The sequence below is a fragment of the Bombyx mori genome, chromosome 12 (genome assembly GCF_030269925.1).
Source record: "Bombyx mori chromosome 12, ASM3026992v2".
Classification (NCBI taxonomy): Eukaryota; Metazoa; Arthropoda; class Insecta; order Lepidoptera; family Bombycidae; genus Bombyx; species Bombyx mori.
The window spans coordinates 4,587,055-4,605,818 of NC_085118.1; the positions used below are offsets into that span (position 1 = coordinate 4,587,055).

The 18,764-nt window shown below is 37.5% G+C and overlaps 1 protein-coding gene across 1 annotated transcript; it reads left to right on the plus strand.

Annotated features, from left to right (window-relative positions):
• Positions 1-501: 501 nt before the first annotated feature.
• Positions 502-17,890, plus strand: LOC101742223 (lactase/phlorizin hydrolase). Its single transcript, XM_012693108.4, has 13 exons — positions 502-643; positions 1,240-1,383; positions 1,429-2,119; positions 2,468-2,776; positions 3,626-3,864; positions 3,980-4,136; positions 13,774-13,855; positions 14,535-14,592; positions 14,719-14,858; positions 14,958-15,628; positions 15,929-16,237; positions 16,737-16,975; positions 17,706-17,890. Exons 1-13 carry the CDS (start codon positions 573-575, stop codon positions 17,863-17,865), a joined length of 3,270 nt encoding a protein of 1,089 aa, XP_012548562.2. The 5' UTR covers positions 502-572; the 3' UTR covers positions 17,866-17,890.
• Positions 17,891-18,764: the final 874 nt, after the last annotated feature.

An 18,764-nucleotide genomic window follows, 5' to 3' on the forward strand; every position in this document is an offset into this window, starting at 1 on the left:
CCATTGACAAGATCCGGCGAGAAACTCAGTGGGCTGTGTCTATGGATTAATTTACTCGTCGAGCTCTTTGTCGCAAGCGACGGGTTCGACGAGAGCTTTGAACGTTAATAATATTATATTAAAAACATAGTGAAGCATTTTATTTTTTATAGTACAACGGCTGCCCCTGCTTTTTAGTGAGGTTCAACTCCCACATACGCAGGTGGGGATCCGGCGATTTTCTCCTGTGGAAAAAAAAAGCACAACTACAACGCCTATTTTTCCGCAAAGCAAATCTACGTCAATGATTGAGCGTTGGGACAAAGCTACTATATATATACTATACTATACAATTGAAAATTCACATGCATTCCGATTCGGCAATCAGATGATGATGTCTATGGGTTCCGGTTACCACTTCATACCACCAGGTGGGCCGTGACTTCGATCATCCGCAGAACCAATATATGTGTTTCAATAGCATAGCTGTGTTCATAGCTTTTCTGCATTATTTTGTCATTCCTATCATACAGTCGGATAAAATAATCAGATAATCGTAATGCACAGATAAAGATTCCTTCATATAAGTACAGATGAAGTTTGAACATCGGATTATCTCGGAAGAAGCAGTGACAATGCTTCATTTACCTTCCAGTTATTTATTGTAAGTTAAGCCATTTCACTTATATTGAACAAAACCAACATATCATTGCGAATCAAGAAAAATTCACGCCTGGACAAAAACTTTTGCTTTATATAGCACAAGTCCGGCCTCGCGTGGAGTACTGCTCCCATCTCTGGGCCGGAGCTCCCAAATCCAGCTTCTTCCATTTGACTCCATACAGAAGATAGCCGTTCGAATTGTCGATAATCCCATTCTCACGGATCGTTTGGAACCTCTGGGTCTGCAAAGGGACTTCGGTTCCCTCTGTATTTTGTACCGTATGTTGCATGGGAAGTGCTGTGAGGAATTGTTTGAGATGATACCACCATCTTGTTTTTACCATCGCACCGCCCGCCACCGGAGTAGAGTTCATCCACACTACCTGGAGCCACTGCCTTCATCCACAGTGCGCTTCCAGAGATCTTTTTTTGCCACGTACCATCCGGCTTTGGAATGAGCTCCTCTCCTCTACGGTGTTTCCTGAGCGCTATGACATATCACCATCAGGTGGGCCGTATATGCCCACACGGACAATAAAAAAATCCTTTATAAGTACATTGTTTGCCATTTTTAAGTATGTTGACATTTTTTCACAGAGCATTATTAATATTGTTATGTATTTTAACGAATGCAACTTCGCGCGAATTCCCTAAAGGATTTTTGTTTGGAGCTGCTACAGCCTCTTACCAAATCGAAGGCGCTTGGAATATTGACGGTAAACATGCAACTATTCGAAATATGTATGTAATAATAGAAATAAATTTAAGCTAATTATCAAAGTTTAGAAAATTCAAAAATGTTTCAGGAAAAACTGAAAATATATGGGATCGTGCCTGTCACAAAGTACCCAGCCCGGTAGCCGATAACTCTACGGGAGACATCGCAAATGATTCCTATAAACTTTACAAACGAGATGTTGAAATGATAAGAGAACTTGGTGTTGATTATTACAGATTCTCTGTGTCCTGGACTCGTATTTTACCCACGAGTTTCCCAGATTACATAAATGAAGCTGGAGTTGCTTATTACAATAATCTGATTGACGAATTACTCAAATACAATATTGAGCCGATGCTCACAATTTACCACTGGGACTTACCACAGAAATTACAGGATATGGGAGGTTGGACGAACCCATATATTATCGATTGGTATGCGGACTACGCCAGAGTTCTGTTCCAAAAATTTGGTGATCGAGTTAAGAATTGGATCACTATAAACGAACCGAAAGAAATTTGCTTCCAAGGTTACGCAATAGGTACATTAGCTCCAGCATACACTATGAGCGGAGTGGCTGATTACTTGTGTGGGAAAAACGTTCTTTTAGCTCACGCTAAAGCTTATCATATCTATGACAAAGAATTCCGACCTACCCAAAATGGAAATATCTCTATAACCATTAGTTGCCAATGGTATGAGCCTGAAAGCGATCGCGAAGAAGATATTAACGCAGCGAATGAAATGATCTTATTCGAGGTTTGTTCATGCATATACAAAAAAAATGTATGTTATATACTCTAATTACCTATAGAATCAGCAGTCGGCAGCGGCTTGGCTTTGTACCTGGTGTTGCCAATGTCTACTAATTTGCTGAAAAGCTAAAGACTATTGATGATCACTACTGACCGTATTCTCGTCTACCTACAATGTCAATAATAATGATTTCTATAAAACCATCGATAACTAGGTGGGATGAGAATAACAGACATCCCTCTTGCAATTTGATGTCGCCGTTTCACGACCCTTCACGAGAATAATATATATTTAGTAATATTTAAATTCTACTTATTAAAACAGTAAATATTAAAATGCCTGCTTTTACAGTGTGGTCAATACGGTCACCCTATATTTACTGACAGCGGTGACTATCCCGAAATAGTCAAGCAACGTGTAGCAGCTAAGAGTGCTGAACAAGGTTTCTTACGCTCACGGTTCCCAGAGCTAAGCCCTGAAGAAGTTCAATACATCCGTGGAACATCAGACTTTTTTGGTTTAAATCACTACTCGACATTTTTGACGTACAGAAATGAGTCAGTTGTCGGCTACTACGAAATACCTTCGTATAATGATGATGTTGGAGTACTCTTTTATGACAAGGAGGAATGGTCCATTGGTTCGCATAACAGAGTTAAGGTGAGATTATAATATTACAAAGTTTAATTTTGCTTCGTGGCTGTCCATTTTTTCAAATTTTTTTATTGCTTAGATGGGTGGACGAGCTCATAGCCCACCTGGTGTTAAGTGGTTACTGGAGCCCATAGACATCTACAACGTAAATGCGCCACCCACCTTGAGATATAAGTTCTAAGGTCTCAGTATAGTTACAACGGCTACCCCGCCCTTCAAACCGAAACGCATTACTGCTTCACGGCAGAAATAGGCAGGGTGGTACATTTGCGGACTCACAAGAGATCCTACCACCAGTAAACGTCATAGTTCAGTTGGAAACTATCTGATTAAGGTCATAAATGTGACGGTAATTTCATCATTCCTTCTCTGTGCTGTCGCCTACAAAGCAATGATGGAGAGCACCTCATTAGCATAATGAAAGAAAAGTGTTAGACAGAATTTCGCTCATTATAGAACGTCAGTGCTTCAGTTTGTAATCGACTACGATTACTGATTTCATTCCCCGCTAATGCAAAAAGTTTAGGATCCAATCCAATCGTAATCTCGGTATAAGTATCCTATCCTAGACCGCTTTAAAGGCTTTCGCGATGTCGAGACTCGCAGTGTGAGTATCTCTTTCACTTTCAAACTCCAGCTTACCTGCTCAGCCGTGAATAAGATTAAGGATTTCAATTGAAGACATAGCTGAAGACACGCTGACACTAACAAGCTGCGGCAGAAGTTATATCAACTATCACTGAACTAGCAATTGCTTCGGAAATATTTTTATTTGATTAGGTTAAACCTGTTTTATTTATAATATCAGAATAAGGTTCAAGGTACTAACAAAGCTCTAACAACTTTCATTCACAGACCACACCATGGGGCTTCTACAAACTTTTGAGACAAATTTCGAATTTTTACAATAACGTTCCGATTATAATCACTGAAAACGGTTTCGCGACCCTTACCGGCTTCGAAGACAACGACCGAATCACGCATCTGAGATTGTATTTAAATGCTCTTCTAGACGCTATTAAAGATGGATCCGATATCAGACTGTATACTCCTTGGAGCTTGATGGATAATTTTGAATGGATGTCTGGATATACGTGAGTATTTATATCTCATTAATTTTCTTAAATTAGCGATCTATAATGTAATTTGATTATGATTGATATGATTGTAATAATAAAATCCTTTGATATTGCCTGTCTATATTTCCAGGCAAAGATTTGGACTTTATGAAGTTGATTACGACAGTCCAGAACTTACACGGACGCCGAGAAAATCTGCTTTTATATTCAAAGAAATTGTAAAATCAAGGACTCTAGACTTTGATTATAAACCTGAAAGCTACGTTATGACGATTGACGAAGGAAAATGAAGTGATTAAAGGATATTTTAAATTGAAATTTTATTTTTATTCTCTGATTTCAAATCATACAATGACTATTAAGAATTAGAGCTTTAAGATGTAAAATATAATTAGAGTAAACTTGTTGTTGTGATATTTTGTAGTAAACCAGTAATGGGGTATGAGCCTGTGTCACCAACCTGCCTATTTCTGCCATGAACCCAAAAGATACAATCATAAATACAATCGTAAAGCTTTTAATGTGACCATCGATCCTAATTATCCATAAATATGATAATGCTTTAAAAATTCCTAATAACGCATTCATTATTTTGTTCCTACGTTCTCGTTGTTTACGTAATTCAGTTAAAATTTTGACGAGACGACACGTCAAAGTAATACAATTTAAGCCCACGTGTTTCGTATGACGAACGAATACTAATTGTTTCAACGAGGAAGAGGACAAAGCTACATAGCACGTTTTACAGACGGTATGTAATTCTTTAGCTTACTTTATCAATTTCAGTTACGAGTTTCATGAACACCATTTTTTTCTTTTTCCCTACCTATCCTGTTAGCCTTGAGAGGCTATTTCAGCTTCTCATTGACGTGTAGATGAATTCACGGGGCTCAAACCGGAGTATTGCTAGCACTGGCCCTAGCAAAAGAAGTGCTTCACAGAATCTACCACCGGATCGGAAACGCGACCCACTGAGAAGATCCGGCGAGAAACTCAGTGTACTTCTATGGGAAAAAATGGACACCCTACGGTAACTTCCTTGTTTTAAACCAAAACAATTAGATTGTTGATCTGTTTGATGAGTTACTGAATTAATAACAAAGTAGATTCAAATCACAGCAGAGTTGCATCACGTGATATAAGCATCCCTGTAATTTTATCCATCAAAATAAGTATTCCTCTCAGTCCTTTTTTCAGCCTTAAGCATTAGTGATCCTCACAAATACCAACGCAACAGGAATATTGTTTTTTTAAGTACAGGCGACAGCATAAGTGAATAGACACCTTAAGCTCTATATTCGCCTGAACACGACGGTGAGGATATTGTAAGGTATTCGCAAAAAAATTACTAGATAAAATGTTAAACTGCTTAACAATTTAGGTGTAAATACTTAGTCTGGCCATAAATACTGTTACAATTAAAAATAAACAAAATATTACATTTGAATTTGGAATCTGTCATTTTTATCTAATTACTCATTGTGTTTTCTCATTTTGGCGCCAATACATTGTACAATATTTTGCGATATTAAAATGGAGTGGGGTGATAAAGAGAACCGAATCGCTGTTATTGCGTTACACAAAGTAGGTATGGAGCCAAATGCAATTTTTTAAACTCTCCATACGCTTGGTATTAGTAAAATATTTGTGTACCGGGCTATTAATAGGTGCAATGAGACCTCCTCTGTTTGTGACAGAAAAAGATCTGGCCGTCCACGTAGTGTTCGTACGAAAAAGGTGGTCAAAGCAGTAAGGGAAAGAATTCGAAGAAATCCTGTCCGAAAGCAAAAGATTTTATCTCGGGAGATGAAGACAGCACCTAGAACCATGTCGCGTATTTTAAAAGATGACTTAGGACTTGCAGCCTATAAGAGACGTATTGGTCATTTCTTAACTGATAATTTAAAAGAGAACAGGGTGGTAAAATCGAAACAACTACTGAAGCGGTACGCAAAGGGAGGTCATAGAAAATTTTTGTTTACGGATGAGAATTTTTTTACAATTGAGCAACTTTTTAACAAACAAAATTACCGTATTTATGCTCAAAGCTCTAAGGAAGCTTCCCAATTAGTCGACAGAGTGCAACGTGGACGCTATCCGACTTCAGTGATGGTTTGGTGGGGTATTAGCTATGAAGGAGTGACTGAGCCATACTTTTGTGAAAAAGGTATCAAAACATCGGCACAAGTGTATCAAGATACCATTCATGAGAAGGTAGTGAAGCCCCTTAACAACACCATATTCAATAATCAAGAATGGTCCTTCCAGCAAGACTCGGCGCCAGGTCATAAAGCTCGGTCTACGCAGTCTTGGTTGGAAACGAGCGTTTCGGACTTCATCAGAGCTGAAGACTGGCCGTCGTCTAGTCCCGATCTTAATCCGCTGGATTATGATTTATGGTCAGTTTTAGAGAGTACGGCTTGCTCTAAGCGCCATGATAATTTGGAGCTCCTAAAACAATCCGTACGATTGGCAGTGAAATTTTTTCCCATGGAAAGAGTGCGTGCTTCTATTGATAACTGGCCTCAACGTTTAAAAGACTGTATTGCAGCCAATGGAGACCACTTCGAATAAGCTTTTTACACTTTAAATTGTTTTATATTTATGTATTAAACTAACACACTGTAAAAGTAATAAATGTTATTTGCAATAGAATTTTTTTTCTCCTTTGTCTCAGTATTTATGGCAAGACTAGGTAGATAGAATGTTAACAAAAATAATATCTCTATAGTACTATTATGACTTATACTTGAAGTTGCGTATTAATTTGTTATCAATCATCAATAAAACCAATTACAACATAAAATATAACAACATTAAATCTAAAATCACGATTACAATTAGCTTAATCCGCGGTATATTAAATTATTTTAAGGTCGATATTTTATCCTAATGACAGTATGTGCCGATAGCTCAGTTTAACGGCTGCTTAGATGAATCCGAAAATGACCAAGAGTTCGTATCTTTTTCATAAAGATACGATTTTTCTATGTTTTGTTTATTTATAAGTTTACATTTTAATTTTGTAGATAAGTGAAATAAAAAAATATTATGGAAAAAGAATAACTTTGCAACAGAAATAATCCCCTTTTTGGAGCTTAAAACATAAAATATGTATTCTTAAAACAATATTTGAATTCATTAAATATTGAAGCAGTTTTTGATGTTAATTTAATAACCGAAAACTAGTAAGTAGTTCGATTAGAATCTAGAGTAGAATCGAATACATTATATTTTAAATCAGGTTGTGTTTGAGTTTCTAAATCCTTATTTTTAGCCTTTGTGCCCAGTCTAGTTAAATGCTACGAACGCATACGGCAAATATGTTATGAGGTTTTAACTTATTTAATTAAAACTTTGAATAATTATATTATGGAATGAACAAAAGTTGTATTTTAACATTTTATCGAGGTATTAGCTTAAGTATTCGTTTCTGTAAGTAGAAAGAAGTTTGAAGCTGAACCACAATAAAAAAATTGTATTTGAAAGTATATTATTATATATAACTGTTATACATTTTATATATACCTAACAATTATTTAGCATGACCTTTGACCGGATTAAGTATTATATTAAGACAACTAAGTACTATAATGTTTTTATCTATGTAGGTTCACCGATTTCTCGAGAATGCTTGAACCGATTCTGATAATTCTTTTTTCTTTTTTTGTTTTGTTGTTCGAAAAGGTAGACTTCTCGAATGGTCCTGTAATCATCAGGATCAGGATTTGATGATGGGATCCTGGAGAATTCGAGAAAAATCTACAATTTTCAAAGCCGATCTTGAATTGATTGGGTTATTCTTGTCATTCTTCTTATTCTGAACAAATTTCTTTTAAATTAAATACTTATAATGAGTAACGTATAATATTTGGATAATGATTAATATTATCTTTATAAAAACACCACAAATAATGCATAATTTAGAACAAATTTGGTTAACATAAAAAAGGTTGTTATAGTGAGCCAACCTTAAAATATAAACATATACTGTCGCGGACTTTTTTTAGGACCTTTATAGGGGAATAATTCTGTCATACATTATTTCAGCGAAATGCGCGCCCATGGACTTCAGCAGAGCCAAGCCACTGCCTACCGTTAAGTACACTCCATAAGCCTCGTTTGAAGAACGACATGTCATAGCGCTCGGGAAACACCGTGGAGGGGAGCTCATTCCATAGCCGGATGGTATGTGGCAAAAAAGATATCTGGAAACGCACTGTGGATGAACGTAGTGGCTCCAGGTAGTATGGATGAACTCTACTCCGGTGGCGGGCCGTGCAATGGTAAAAACGAGACGTTGGTATCATCTCGAACAATTCCTCAAAGCATTCCCCAAGGAACATACGGTACAAAATACAAAGAGAAGCGAAGTCCCTCCGCAGACCCAGAGGCTCCAAACGATCTGTGAGAATGGGATTATCGAGAATCCGAACGGCCCTCTTCTGTGAGTCAAATGGGAGTAACTGGTATTTGGGAGCCGTACTCCACGCGAGGCCGGACTGTGCTTTATAGAGCAAAAGTCTTTGTCCAGGCGCGAAGTACCACTTCGCTCTCTTGAGGACTCCCAGCATTTTGGACGCCAAAAAATTATGTAATAAAATATATAACACAAAATGTTATATTTTATGGTACACATAATAAGGCAGTTATATTATATTGAACTCTTACATGGTGAGCACGACGATAATCGGTTTAAATCAATTTTCTTCATTATGGATCATAAATGGATAAACGTAAACAAAAAAAACGGTTGTCTGTAAAGTCGGTTTACTGACGATAGTTGAACGTGACAACGTCATAAGAAAATACTGATGGAATGGTTTCATTTTTCAAAAGAAAATTTTAATTTTATTTGTTTGATAGATATTTTGTATGGACAATTGACACCACATTCACTTTTCCCTGAACTTCATACTTGACGAAAACATGTAAATGTATTATTTTATAGCAGCTGTCCACGCGGATGCATCGGTCTCTCAAGTAGGAGAGAGACAGATGTCGAACGCTGCCGAACGCGGAGGTCGATTGTGCCTCTTTGTCGCTCGTTGCGCGCTCTCGCTTGCACTTCAAGCCTTAAATGGAACGCCTCAATGAATCACTGGTGGTAGGACCTCTTGTGAGTCCGCACGGGTAGGTACCACCACCCCGCCTATTTCTGCCGTGAAGCAGTAATGCGTTTCGGTTTGAAGGGTGGGGCAGCCGTTGTAATCATACTGAGACCTTAGAACTTATATCTCAAGGTGGGTGGCGCATTTACATTGTAGATGTCTATGGGCTCCAGTAACCACTTAGCACCAGGTGGGCTGTGAGCTCGTCCAACCATCTAAGCAATAAAAAAAAATAAAAAATAAAAAAAAACATGTTTTTTCGTGCGTGCAGCCGGCTCCATCGAATTATAAGACGTTGTCACGTCAAAAAACTCAAATGAACTCCAGTTTCTCCAGAAACTTGCGACATAATTTTTCCTTCTTTATGTAAATTAATTATTTCACACCTTTTAACCATTTCAATATTGTGATGAGTACTCATTTTAATAAATAGTTTATTAATTATTATTATCTTAATAAGCAGATTCAAATTGAAAGAGATGATCGAACGATAAGTAGCAACCGGCTGAACAAGTAACAAAATATGGGTGATAAAAACACAGCCTGATAGTTTGATCATCTTTAGTCTACCCTCTCTACGTTTCGTAAAACATGACTTACCGACTAATTTAAGGCAACCTAATCTAAAGTCAATTTTCATTACCTCAGATAGTCAGATAGTTGTAGTTCAATGGTCGAGTGGTCTATGAATGCACCGACAGAATCGTATGTCACGAGTTCATGGCGATAATTCATGTTTCGATTCGAATCGTGTTTTTGTAAATTTACTGCTAAATTTGGAGATTGGTAAAGTTGACACTTCATGGTTGACGCAACATGGGTCTCCGTAAAGAATTTAGTATATGTGACGGACAACAAAAGATATTAGTGCGAATAATAATATTTTCACTCTCTTTCGCACAAGTACAAAAGAGACAGAAAATATTGTTACGCGCTTAGCGGTAGCATCTCGCGGTAGAGCACCTCAGGCAAAGGACGTATTTAGTTACTACGGCAGCGGAATACCAAATTTATACCATGAAGATAAAATATTTATTATTCTTTTAAGGCTACTAGTGCCATCTACTAAGTAAATACCGCTAATACACTTTGAACACACAGATGGCGCCGTTTCTATTGCTATACAATTTTGCTTTGGAATTGTCCATGCATTTTGGCGGCATATATTACATTCAAATTAGCAGATCGTAATTTATGAGATGTGTCTAGGACAGCCCTAGTACTTATTAGTAACGTCCGTCATACATACAACATAAGTACAAGATAGTAATCATGGTACTATCAAAGGATATCAATGGAATCAGGTGTAGCTTTCGATTCATTTCCAACACAATATATCTACTAAGCCGAGTGTCTATACTGTTGAGGTCACCCATGATGTCGGTGACATTGACACTTCAACGTAAGATCCCAAATTGGCGTGTCATACTGTGGTATCTGTCAACACAAGGTCTAAAAAAGAACACTTCTCGATAAACAGCATCTTGGAGGTGCTCTTAACACTGAAAACTTCCTTGAGTAACCGCATGGAAAAAGAAAAAGCTGCCGATTATACCGGTGTCATTAACACTTCAACTTCATGCCTCAAATTAGCGCTCACATTATGCTATCTGATAACTCTGTAACTGCTTATCTTAGAGCGGACTGAGAGCTCTACTGATCGTCTACCAGGAACAAAAGAATTATGGCAAGTTGTTCCCCACTGATGCTTATTGAGTTAAAATCAAATATTAAGTTCATCTTATATAAGTTTTATTTTTTCATTTCAGATACCTACAGATCTAGATAATCAATTTTACCAATTGATAATTCGAACACCACAGGTGGGGTTTTTAAACTGTTACCACTTCAGTAAAATCACATGATAATGTATCAGAACGATAAATATAGTTATCTAAAAATTCCGCAGACAGAGCGATAAATGACCATCTTTGAACGAAATACAACGTAAGGAGCTTATTAGTTTCCACACTTTTATGCTCCAGGAGGAGCGCGAACTCTGCAATACGCAGAATACCGAAAGATCTAGATCATGAGCTCTTCGAGGCCGACCTGCTAGAACAAGGCTTATCGATAATTTCCGTGCACCGCATGCACAGCATGTCGCAGCAAGGAGCCATATAAATGGTATGGTTCTTGTCGCCCCCCAGCCTACCCCCGAGAGTAACAATACGGACCGTCTGTGGTTTCTCCGGTATCGCCCTCGAAGCCCGTGCCCAGCGTCTCACCCTAGGCTAAGCAGCTACCATACACGAACAAAGCTGCAACTCCCCTTATAACTCGCCTCTCTCTCACGATTCATCCCTCCCCCGCAAGTTGCCTTCCGACCGCGTCCGACAATCTCGTTCTAGCGAGTTAACGCTTTAGGCGACGCCATCCGAACCACTTCCACTGCACAGCGCCTCATTGCAGTTGTGCAAGAATACGCCGATATATACAAGCCGTTCAATTCCTACCTCCTCCCCTAACTCGCCGGTTATCAATGGAGTACCAAGGTAGAATAAAACCCATATCCGTAACGATAGGATTTTTTAACGCTTACGGTTTCGCGAATCAACATGATCAGGTTTATGATTTTTTTCGTGACCATTAAATTGACACTTTTCTAGTATAGCAGGCCTTCCTTAAGCTCGCGCGTCGCGACCTTAAAATCGCGAATTTTAACATAGTTAGGAATGGCGGGCTCATCGCAGTTTTGGTACCATTATATGCTATAGAAGAGCCCTGTATTGCGTCCCGCTCGATCCCGCCGCGCTCCCTAACGTCGAATTATCAGTCTGCCGATACTCACTGACGGGATACGCGGCGATCATCATCGCGTCTGTTTATCATCCACCTGCTAAGATCGTTCGAGATTGGAAGCTCTTTCATTCTGTCGAACGACCTAAATTGTAAACACATCAGATGTAATTCTCATACCACAACCCACATCGATAGACGCCTCGCCGCGTTAGTCGACGATCTGGCCTTCGATAGCGTCGCTCTGCTAACCCCCGACTCATAAGATGCAGTTTGGCGAGTGTTTGTAAAGTAATCAGATACAGAGTTATCTCAGAATTACATTAGTTATCTATACTTCTATACTAATATTATAAAGAGGAAAGATTTGTTTGTTTGTTTGTTTCGAATAGGCTCCGAAACTACTGGACCGATTTGAAAAATTCTTTTTCCATTAGAAGCCGACATTGTCCCTGATGAACATAGGCTACTTTTTTTTTATTTTTTTTTTATTTTATTTTTTTGGTTTCATGTGAGTTTTAATGTTTCCGAAGCGAAGCGAGGGCGGGTCGCTCGTAGATTAGAAAGATGAGATTATTTTCTTGTGTTTTTTGTCCTCTCAGCCAATACGGTGGACCACGTTCTTCCCACACAAAACACGCCAGTAATAACATTTTGTATAATTTGCGGATTTGATTACTACAATTATTGCCCTCGGCATGGAATTCATTCAAGAAAACAAAACCACCGTGTAGTTGCATAACCACACCTATAATATTTACTAGGCTAGGCTTCCAGTATTACCAGTACATAATTATATATAACTATATAGCATAATAATTATAGTATAGTATTTATATCTCGATTTTAACCTAAAATAAAATTTATATTAACAAATCTGTTTCGAAATCGTATCATTGTGTGACACGTAATTCACTCGAAGTATTATTAAGACAGGTGTGATTGTAACTGGTCGTAAGCGTAAGTGGCACCCGTCTCTTTTAAATTGTGTGAAGTTAATTATAAATTATTAATATATTCAAATTAAGTTTATATTGTGAATATTAGGAGTGCAGAAAGTTAATGAAGAACATTGGTAGTTAATGTACTCATCTCAACGTGTGTAGCGGCATCGACGTTGTGATACGTCGATGGGTTCCGGTGATCACTTAACAGCAGCTGTCAATAAAATAAATAAAAAAACAAAGGTGACCAAATGGTCGTCATCTATATGAACTACAGTAGGACCTTTTACATTGTTCTAATTAGCAAAGTCTTGGAGACAGAAATTGAATATCGCGGGTTTCCAACCATAAAGTGTGTTTGACACAGAAAAAACAAGCAAGTGGAAAGCTAGTGGTTAATCCCGATCTTCAAAAACATTACTATTTTAAACATTACTATTTTGTAGTTGAAACTGGAAGGATGATTGTAGCTATTCTTGCAAGCTCACAATATGCCCTACAACCATTAGCCCTGTAATGTCACCATGGATCATAATCTCATAATTCGCATCACATCATAATTCTTCATAAAATGTGACAATGCTTTAAAAATTCCAAACAATTCATTCAAGTTTTTCTAGTTGTTTTCGTAATTTGGTTAAAATTTTGAAGAGGGTGTCTCTTCAAAATTTACTTACATATTATACATTACACACATACTACTACTAACTATATTAATACATAGCAAAGTACAGGTTTTAGCATAGCGAGAGTTTTTTTTTTTTTAAGAAAAACCTCTACATTTACATTACACGATTACGGTTTACCTAATTCTTTATTCTTTCTTTTCCCCATTACTTTCAGTGACGAGCTTAATAAAATTGACAAAAGAGTTTTGATTCAAGCCATAACTTTTTTTTTTCGTGCCGACGCCGAACCTCCTACGAGGTCCCCGCACTTAAAGAGGCGCCCGCGCGTTGGGAGCAGACCGCGGGCCCAAGGAGTTCCATGCCACTGAATACTTATTTTTCCTTAAAAATAGTTGCCCTGAAAAACGACAATGCAACAGGGGATCTTTGGTAGTACTTATAGTAGTAGTAGTAAGTAGTATAAAGGTAATTTACTAAGAGTATTATTGTATTTGTCTCCAGGCGCTTATCAACTTCAAAACAATCAAAGTCAGATCTACTTCTATACCTTACTCGGATTGGGCTGAAAACTTGAAATGCAAGGGCTAGAGCTTTCGCTGTAAGTTTCGTCTTCCTGAACCTTTTCGATAAAGAATGTGATAGAAAATTTCATTCGAAGCTACACACTTTTCGAGCCCACACATTTACCAATAGCCGTTGCATACTACAGGGCTTTTTAATAGACTAATTTTATAATACATATATCATTCGTTTTAATATAAGTTCCACTTTTCTAGTGCTCCCAAAGCATCAGGTACTTCTTCAAACAATGTTTAAAAAAAGAGCACTTCTCGATAAACAGCAACTTGGATATGTCCTTAACATTGAAAACTTCCTTATACAAACACATTGAAAGAGAAAAAGCTACCGATTATTCCGGTGTCATTAACAGTTCAACTTCACGTCTCAAACTGGCATTCACACTGTGTATTTCTCTATTAATTCTATTAATTCTCTATCAACCCTGTAACAGCTTATCTCAGAGCGGACTGGGGTGCTCATCTACGCGGACTAAAAGCATCGTGGCAATTTGATCTCTACTGATTTGTATCAAATTCTAACAAAATATTACATAAGACTTTAGTGACGTTTTTTGATCTCTAACTGGATGATAAGTGTGATCTATCTTGTAGTTTTTTATCTTTTGTAACAATTTCTTCTATAAAATCGTCTGATAATCTATCAGAAAGATAAATTTCGTTTTCTATAAAATGCGCAGTGAGAGCGTTGGATTATATTTGAACGACAAACAATGCTGCGTTTACCATTCGCTAATTTGTTGTAAGTTTACTACCTATTATTTATTACACTGATTTAAGTGTCTATTGTCAAACTGAGAAATTCTCTAATATTTTATTATGTTGTTCCTTTGTAGTAAGCCTATGTATCAATTTTTTTCGTTTATAGATCTTTACTGTTATCCTTTGGCATTCTAACGAGTGCAATTGGAGTGTGTGTTTGCCATAATCCACGCAGATTTCCTGAAGGGTTTATGTTCAGTACTGCAACTGCGTCATACCAAATAGAAGGCGCTTGGAATGTTGATGGTAAATGTATTATAATTACATTTAAGCCTCTTAATCAAGGTACGTTTAAGCTGTTAATTTAAATTTAATAAATAAACTTAATTTAAATGCTGTTTGCAGGAAAGACTGAAAACATTTGGGATCATATTTGCCACAAAGAACCCAGTCCCATGGCTGACAACTCTACAGGAGACATCGCAAATGATTCATATAACCTTTACAAACGAGATGTTGAAATGATAAGAGAACTTGGTATTGATTATTACAGATTCTCTGTGTCCTGGACTCGTATTTTACCCACGAGTTTCCCAGATTACATAAATGAAGCTGGAGTTGCTTATTACAATAATCTGATTGACGAATTACTCAAACACAATATTAAGCCGATGCTCACAATTTACCACTGGGACTTACCACAGAAATTGCAAGATATGGGAGGTTGGACGAACCCATATATTATCGATTGGTATGCGGACTACGCTAGAGTTCTGTTCCAAAAATTTGGTGATCGAGTTAAGAATTGGATTACTATAAACGAACCGAAAGAAATTTGTTTCCAAGGTTATGGTAATGGTACAATGGCTCCAGCATACACTATGACCGGAGTAGCCGATTACTTGTGTGGGAAGAACGTTCTTTTAGCTCACGCTAAAGCTTATCATATCTATGACAAAGAATTCCGACCTACCCAAAATGGAAATATCTCTATAACCATTAGTTGCCAATGGTATGAGCCTGAAAGCGACCGCGAGGAAGATATCACCGCCGCGAATGAAATGATCTTATTCGAGGTTTGTTCATGCATGTACTAAAATCAATAATGTATCTACTGTATACTCTAATTATAATCAGGAGCCGACAGCGGCTTGGCTGTATCTCTGGCATTGCCGATGTCCACTAATTTGCTGAATTGCTAAAGACTACTGATCATTAGGCGGGCCGTATTCTCGTATACCTACAATGTCCTTAATAATGCTTTATATAAATTCATCGAAAACTTGATGTCGCCTACAGTTTCACAACCCTTCGCGAGACCAATATTTATTTTCATTCTACTTATTAAAACAGTAAATATTAAAATGCTTTTACAGTGGGGTCAATACGGTCACCCTATATTCACTGACAGCGGTGACTATCCCGAAATAGTCAAACAACGTGTAGCAGCTAAGAGTGCTGAACAAGGTTTCTTACGTTCACGGTTCCCAGAGCTAAGTCCTGAAGAAGTTCAATACATCCGTGGAACATCAGACTTTTTTGGAGTAAATCATTATTCGACTTATTTGGCGTATAGAAACGAATCAGTAGTGGGCCACTACGCAGTACCTTCCTATTTTGATGATGCTGGAGTAATCTATTATGCTAAGGATGAATGGGCCATTGGTACGCATAACAGAATTAAGGTAAGCTTATTGCTTGAAAACTACTTGCTCGTCTTCCAATAGCTTGTATTTATATTCCTTCTAAGCCCTATATACATCACAAGGTAAATCCCTATGTACATAAGATTATAGTTTCAATTACATCGGTACGTATACACGACGTGGCGGGTCCTGACTCATAATTTTAAAGTATTTAAGTAAAATGTATGCAGTAAGCTAGGAAATCCAATATACTAAGCCATTTCAGTGTGTAATTCCACTGCGGCCATTAGAAGTCGCGTTTTGTACACTAAACAATTTCTAGATTGCCCTTTGTCATGTTACCATAAAATAACCGTAAGCGCGGCAACGATATCATCTAAAACCAAGATAAACTTTGTAAATAAGGCTACAATTGATTGATGATTATGAATCCCAAAAATATAAAAACCTATCCAAAGTACGACATAAGTCTTAAAAGTGCTTCTATAGTACTAGTTTTTGATGTAATTAACGAACCTGTTTGTATATCACTTGATAGACCACACCATGGGGCTTCTACAAACTTTTGAGACAAATTTCGAATTTTTACAATAACGTACCGATTATCATCACTGAAAACGGCTTCGCGACCCTGCCCGGCTTAGAAGACAACGACCGAATCACGCATCTTAGGTTGTACTTGAACGCTGTTCTTGATGCTATTGAAGATGGATCCGATATCAGACTCTACACTTCTTGGAGTTTGATGGATAATTTTGAATGGATGAATGGTTACACGTGAGTACTCTCATGAACCTTCTGTGAAATTAGCGAATACTACATCTATTGTAATAATTTTTTTAGCTGCACAGGAAGTCGTGGTACAAGACCCTGCAACTATATAAACGATTTTATGAAGACGTATTATGCCATATTAGCAATCACTGTATAACTCAGTCGAAATGAATGGATTAAGTATTGATATGATTAACTATAAGTAGGAATGCTGATCGTTAGATAAAATGTTGACACCGATTTATATCTACACAAGCACAGGTTCAGCTTCGAGTGGAGTACTGAACCTGTCACTGGACTGAAGGCTGTTCAGATTGTCGAGAATCCCGTCCCCACAGATCCTTTGGATCCACCCTCTCTACGGAGGGACCTTGGTTCTTTTTATGTTCTATACTCTATATTGCATAAGCAGTGCTCTCAGGAACTATTTGTACTTTTCGCCCTTGTGTTTCATGAGTTCTATGACACGTCCTTATTCAAACAAGACATGGCTATAATACTATATACCCCTGGCGTTGATGAACAACGGTTCCACTGATCCCCAGGTGGGCCGTATACTCGACTGTCTATAAAAGCAATAAAAAATTATCATAATAACAATATGCACTTCGTTACGAGGATTATAATTGTTCAAGATCGCGAAGTCCTTAAGCTCATTTTGTTATTTGCAGTAAATACTACTACTAACATTAATAATATTGTATAGTCTGATAATGTGGTTTTACATTTCCAGGCAAAGATTCGGATTTTATGAAGTTGATTACGACAGTCCAGAACGCACACGGACACCGAGAAAATCCGCCTTTGTATTCAAAGAAATTGTAAGATCAAGGACCCTGGATTTTGATTACGAACCTGAGAGCTATGTTATGACGATCGACGCAGGAAAATGAAATAATTAAATGATGTTTAAATTGAGCTTCTAGTACTTTCTTTGATTTTAAATCGTATACCGTCCATTTATATATAAGACTTTATGTTTTAGATTAATAATTATTATCAAAATCATAAATAATATATACAAATATTAATTAAAATTCTAAGACTCGTGAAAACCGAAGAAGATACTATAGTCAAATTAACTTACTAACCGAAGGTTACTCAACGCCTATCGGAGAAAATTCTGGATGTTGCCATGGAAGTAATTAATGATACACACATAATTATTTAGAAGGCTTGGTGCTTTTCAAAGAAAACATATCATACTGAAATTGGGTAGTGACATTCACTTTAAACAATCTGGTAGCCACAAATGTAACTAATGTAATACATATAACTGAACAAAGGACACATGGACATCCAACCCTGAATTAGGATTCCCTGTGTTATGGGTATCTGAGACGTACGTATATATACCTTTAAATATACCTAGTCAGGTCATAAATTCTGTCACATTTTTTATGTAAAATAATTGAAACAAGTTTATTCATTATGTAACCATTCATATACCAAAATGAACTTAACAAAACATAGATTCTTATGACACTAAAGTTTATTCAAAATGACCTCCGTGATTTTGAATACAGGCCTTCAATCTGCGCGGCCAGTCGTCTATCGCAGCACGAACGTGGTCCATGTCAATATCGGCGGCTGCCTTAATCAAGGATGTCTTGAGTGACTCCAAATTGCGATGAGGCTTTGAGCACGCCTTTTCCTCCAAGTGTTGCCATATCTTGTAATCTAACGGATTCAAATCTGGACTGGAGGAGGGCCAGTCTTCGTGCCGGATGAAGTCGATTTCACGCGCCGCCCGCCAGTCTTGTGTGCTCTTCGCTCTATGAGCTGGTGCCGA